Below are 5,239 nucleotides of genomic sequence, written 5' to 3'. Positions count from 1 at the left end.
ACGTGAAGATTTATATTCAATAAATCCGAAATCGAGCGAATATAATATTTGAAGAACTGTAAAGAACACTCGAAGACTTTTCGATATCGGTCGCACGGGAGGCGAGTTTGAAGTCGATGGGTATTTTGGTTTCACATCAATCATCACGATATGGTTTATTTTTATGTACTATAACTAAACAGACGTCAGCTCAGAGTAAAATTCACTATTGTATTTCTGACGTTTTACTATCATTAATTGTTTAAGGAAAAAATGTATTAAGCAAATTGCTTTAATATCTGGAAAGCCATAAATATTTTCTTAACAGCATTGTATAAATTTTATATAACTTGTACCAGTTAAGTTAATGAATTAATTATATTATTTCAATATACTTTTTTGTTGTATGTGTATGTCGATTATAATTTTATCAATATAATAGAGATAAGACTTCATTCAATAAATAATTTATCATTCATGTATATTATGTTTACTGAAGTTTTTTTTCTATAGGTTCTATTAAAACGAAGCTTTTGTATAGTATTTTTTTTGAATAATTGATAAATAATTGGCTCATAATCTCTCTTAAACTTTCGTGAAAACGAGTCATCAACTGAAATAATATGAAAAACTATTCTTCGTCATAAAGTACTGAAATTAAATAACATAATTCAATTACTGTAACACCAGTAGCAATAAAGAAATTTCTCACTGCAGAACATACAATTTGTCAAATACATATGTATTTTGGATTCGTAAATTTTCCTTTTTCAATTCAAGGACCTCAGTCAATATTTGTATTCCTAAGCTGAGCTGATCTATAATCAGTGTATCTTTATCAGGGATTTATTTTATTACATAAAATAATGTCATTTTTATAAATTATTGGTTAATAATTGGTAAAAAGTTTACCACAGCAATTGCCGAGAGCGTGGAGATGACCCATAATTTTGAAAGACTATCCTAACCGATCAGGCAGGTCTTGAAACCGCAATCAACAGTTAAGATACACGAGTTGTAACCACTGGGCCATCTCGGCTTTTAGGAAAGAGTAATAGCAGTAATAAGTGGGAAAGTGTATAAATGAAATAATACTATTATTTATAAAACTTTTAATTACATAAAAAAATAATATCGTCTAATTAAATTTCAATTAAAGGAATATATTAAAGTAAAATTACACTTTGTTTGTCAATTACAGTTGTACGAATAACATGAATAATGTCATATTTTAAATATAGGATAAATTAATTCAAAGATAATTAATTAAATTTGAAATATAACTTCCTTAATTTATACATATTTCAAATTCTTTACTTTAATGCTACGGTGTAGTTCAAACTGTAAATTTAAGGTCAAACAGTCGTCTCCACTCTGATAGTTGAGATCACCTTACCGACCATTAGTTGCTTAACACTATGTGACAATTTCCTAATTAGAATGGTGTCTGAGTAAATAACGATTGTGAAAACAATATCGATCGCATACTTTACTTATGTTCATAATCAGAAAATGAGATTACATACTGAATCTCATATAAATCTACTTATTGTTAAATTGCAAATTGGTTTTCAGTATAAATGTGTAAGTTGCAAAGATATAATTAAATACGTGATACAGAGATTAAGGACTACGACGGGAAACGTCGCATCCAAGGTAATGATTTTGATAACATTAAATTTGAATGGACGTACTTCTATATAATTAATAAATCTATTCAAATCTCGTTTTTTACTTTCATCTGAAAAGAAAATTTACATGATATTTAGACGCTTGTAAACAGACAAACAAGGCAATATTGTTGTATTTATTAAAAAGAAACAGAAAAATCATTACACTTTTAAAACTATCAGTGAGTATAACGTGTTCTTCGATTCAGAGAAACGTGATCATATAGAGGCAGTGCCACGCTGTATACCTTCGGGTTACAGCCGAATGGGCCGGCACGCCCGGGGTAGTACCTCGCTCTCACGAGCGTACCATCACCGACAGCGGTGGAGAATCCCTCTCTGGGCATCCATGCTCAGGACGTACACCACCTGAGCAGGGATGCCCAGGCTGCCCTCCGAATTCTCTATAGCATATGATCTGACACAACTGGTCAACTCGCCAACGCGAATACCGGATGTGGAGGATCACACACCTTCCCTGTGGGACCCTCTGCTGACTTCGCATCCGGATGATCCGGATCCTATCAGTTTATCGGTGATCTCCCTCTGGGCTCGTCGGACCACTGTCTCGTGCGAAGTACAGTGCCGGTTGTGCGGTACTCACAGCCTCGCTTCGTTGGGTGCCGCCGAGTGTGGCGCTACAGCTACACTCGCGGCGCAGCAGTAGTCAGCAAATGTGGATGGAATGCGGTCTCTTTTTGTGTCTTACCCATGGGGGCAAATTTCTTTCTCGCCGGATGGTACAAACGCTGCTACTGATGGAACTGGTATGGAACTATTCATTCCTTACCCTGCAGTACCCATCGGTGGCAAGTCCCAGCCTTGGTTTGATAGCTTATGCAAAACGGCATCACGCCGAATGTGAGCTATGAAACCTTTTTTTTCTCGCTGGAAAAAGCTTGACGCGCTTCCCGCACGTGATGGAAGGTGGGGGGGTGTGTGGAACTCCCCTATTCCCTGGACGCCGAGTGTACCCAGATCCACCGGGTTTACCCACTTAAAAACTAGCGGTACCCTCTCCACCTTACAACGGGTGCCATGGGATCGCTTACGCATGCTATCGTGACGCCCTGACGGTTGACCCGCCTATGCGAGCATCCAACACCTAGGGGTGATTATCGGGGTACTATGCTACGGGGTGTGCCCGCCGTGAGTGACCCCAGGTCCTCCTGCCATCAGGGCTTGCTGGGCTAAAGCCTTGATCCACCCGACCTCCGCCGACCCTGGACGGTCGCCGCAGTTCCTTGCCTCGACCCGGAACCGGTAAACCTCCGCCTGGAGGTCCCAGGGCGAATTGCCCGCGAGAAGTGTCGCCGCGGTCCACGACACCGTACGGTACCCTCTGATGCCTCTCACCGCTATGACCCTCTGCGGCTTCCGCAGCAGGGCCCGATTGTCAGCGGAGAGAGCGTTTACCCAGATCGGGGCACCGTACAGCGCCATCGACCTCACTATGCCGAATTTTCTTCCGAATATGGGGGATATTCGGAAGAAGTCGGACGAGAGCGGCGGCGGCGTTGATGAACCTCTGGGCCGGCACACTGGTCACCGTGCGGACGGTGATACTCGCCCCTCGTGGGGGTCCCTTCCGTGGACCGTGGAATAGGACGGCCTCCATTTTGGATATGGAGACCCTCAAAAACAAACAATTTAATTAAATTACAATGAATACTACACAAACCTTCGTCTGCCAATAACTCGTCATGTAGAATAACTTTTATTTTATAAATCTCATTTGATAATAGATCTGCTGCAAAAGCTGGTGCAAACATTTTATAGATTAACGTTGAAACATTGAGGATTTCAGCCACGTACATCATTGCGGTTTTCTGTAAAAATATATATTAATTTTCTTAACAAGGTAGTAAGTATTTGGACGAGGCAGAGAAGGTATTAAATCTTAATTTTCTTTGATAATTTCATTTTATCTAGGTAGTGCGGTTGGAACTTGAAATATTGTCGAGATGTCCTAAGGTGAAATTCAGTAGCCGAGATTAATCCAAACAATTTCTCGCAAAGCCGAACGTTCAAGCAGATCGGAAACGACTTGATCGACGATAACTCGAGACGCTCTGCGTTACGTCAAAAGAAAGAAACGGGTGCTGGGGAACCCGCCCAGAGGTGAGGACAAAGTGACGAGAAAAACTTGCCTTGCCTTGCCTTGCCTTGCTTAGCACACCAAGCATTTTTTATGCCAACTTGGCTATGCCTTCAAATTGAGCGCGGAACTAAACGTGGCTTGAAAGATCAATGCCACTTATCCGGTACTAACTGTGGCGATGATAGGAATGTTCTTAAATCATGGAAATACGACAAATGGTAATACTTGAGCGGTTAAGCGCAATCTTGCGTCTTTTTGGGGTTGATTGGTCTACGGTACTGTTGTTTACATAACAGTAAATTTTCCCGATTTACAATATTTACATTTCTCATGGAATGCAGAAGGAACAGAGTGGGTGATAGACAGCAGCCTTGTGAAACATTTTAAATGATGACTTCGATGCCAAGAGTTACAATAACACTAATTGGGTTTAAACTAAATAACTTACAGGTTACTAGTTAATATGGTTATAGAGCGAACTGCTTTCCCAGTTTCTTCCATTTGACTGTATTCAACAATAAGTGGCATGAATAACTGATGATCAAGGCGATCAAGTTCGATCGAGCAAGTTAGGAAAACTTGCTCGATCGAACGATTTTGCACAGAGCTGCTGGATCACTCTTAGTCTTCTTTCTTGCGTTTCATTGTGGTACGCTGATTTACTCCGGGTACGACTTGATAAAATTCAAGTAAAGAGGCTAATCATACTTTAAAGGCCAACAACCAGCCTTTCGGAGTTGCTGATAAACATTGGCGGTTGTTTTCACTTTCTATTATATGTACATTCCAGTAGTTTGCCTCAGTTCTAACCTTTATACCACTAAGACTAGTATTAGTAATTAAATATTATTGTTTTTTCTATTTATATACTTACCATTCCCATTTTCATCTCACTTATTATTCTATATGTAGACATCATCAAATCAGGTATATTTGCCATTAAAGCGACGGTATACTAAAATAAACATTTTGTTAAACTTAATGTATTTTTATTTTTCCATAATATTATTCTACTAAATTTCTTACTTACGATAGGGTCAAATGAGTTTTTTACATTTTCAACCGAATCAATCAAAGATTTATATAATAGTTGCGTTTCTTTGAGGTTGAAGTTTGTATTGCTTATGCGTTTTCTTAGAGTTATTAATCTGATTTTGGTAGCATAAAACAAGAAAGAATACAGGACTGTAGGCGCATCAAGAGACAATAAAAATATTGTAAAAATAATTTGCTTGTAAATTATAATGAAGCAATCGCCATCATTAGTACAATACATGATCATTACAAAAATTCTATAAAGGTATGACCCTATACAACATGCCATTATTTTAAATTCCACATAGTAAGAAGAATTATCTGCATTTAGTTCTGCGTCTACCCAGAGTAAATGCTCTAGAAATTTACGGAATGTTTTTTGTTCTGGGGTTATTAATAATATTATAACGTACAAAAAATGTTCGACTAAATATTTGAGAAACCACAGTACTTG

At 38.5% G+C, this 5,239-nt stretch overlaps 1 protein-coding gene across 1 annotated transcript; it reads right to left on the bottom strand.

Moving 5' to 3' along the window:
* Nucleotides 1-1,309: 1,309 nt before the first annotated feature.
* Nucleotides 1,310-3,486, bottom strand: LOC124539104. Its single transcript, XM_047116427.1, has 4 exons — nt 3,325-3,486; nt 3,066-3,190; nt 2,808-2,924; nt 1,310-1,730 (listed from the first exon to the last, which is right to left on the bottom strand). The coding sequence occupies exons 1-4, from the start codon at nt 3,467-3,469 to the stop codon at nt 1,551-1,553; spliced, it is 567 nt and encodes a 188-aa protein (XP_046972383.1). The 5' UTR covers nt 3,470-3,486; the 3' UTR covers nt 1,310-1,550.
* Between the last annotated feature and the right edge of the window lie 1,753 nt (nt 3,487-5,239).

The sequence above is a fragment of the Vanessa cardui genome, chromosome 21 (genome assembly GCF_905220365.1).
Source record: "Vanessa cardui chromosome 21, ilVanCard2.1, whole genome shotgun sequence".
Lineage (NCBI taxonomy): Eukaryota > Metazoa > Arthropoda > Insecta > Lepidoptera > Nymphalidae > Vanessa > Vanessa cardui.
This window is presented reverse-complemented; position numbering and strand designations above follow the sequence as displayed.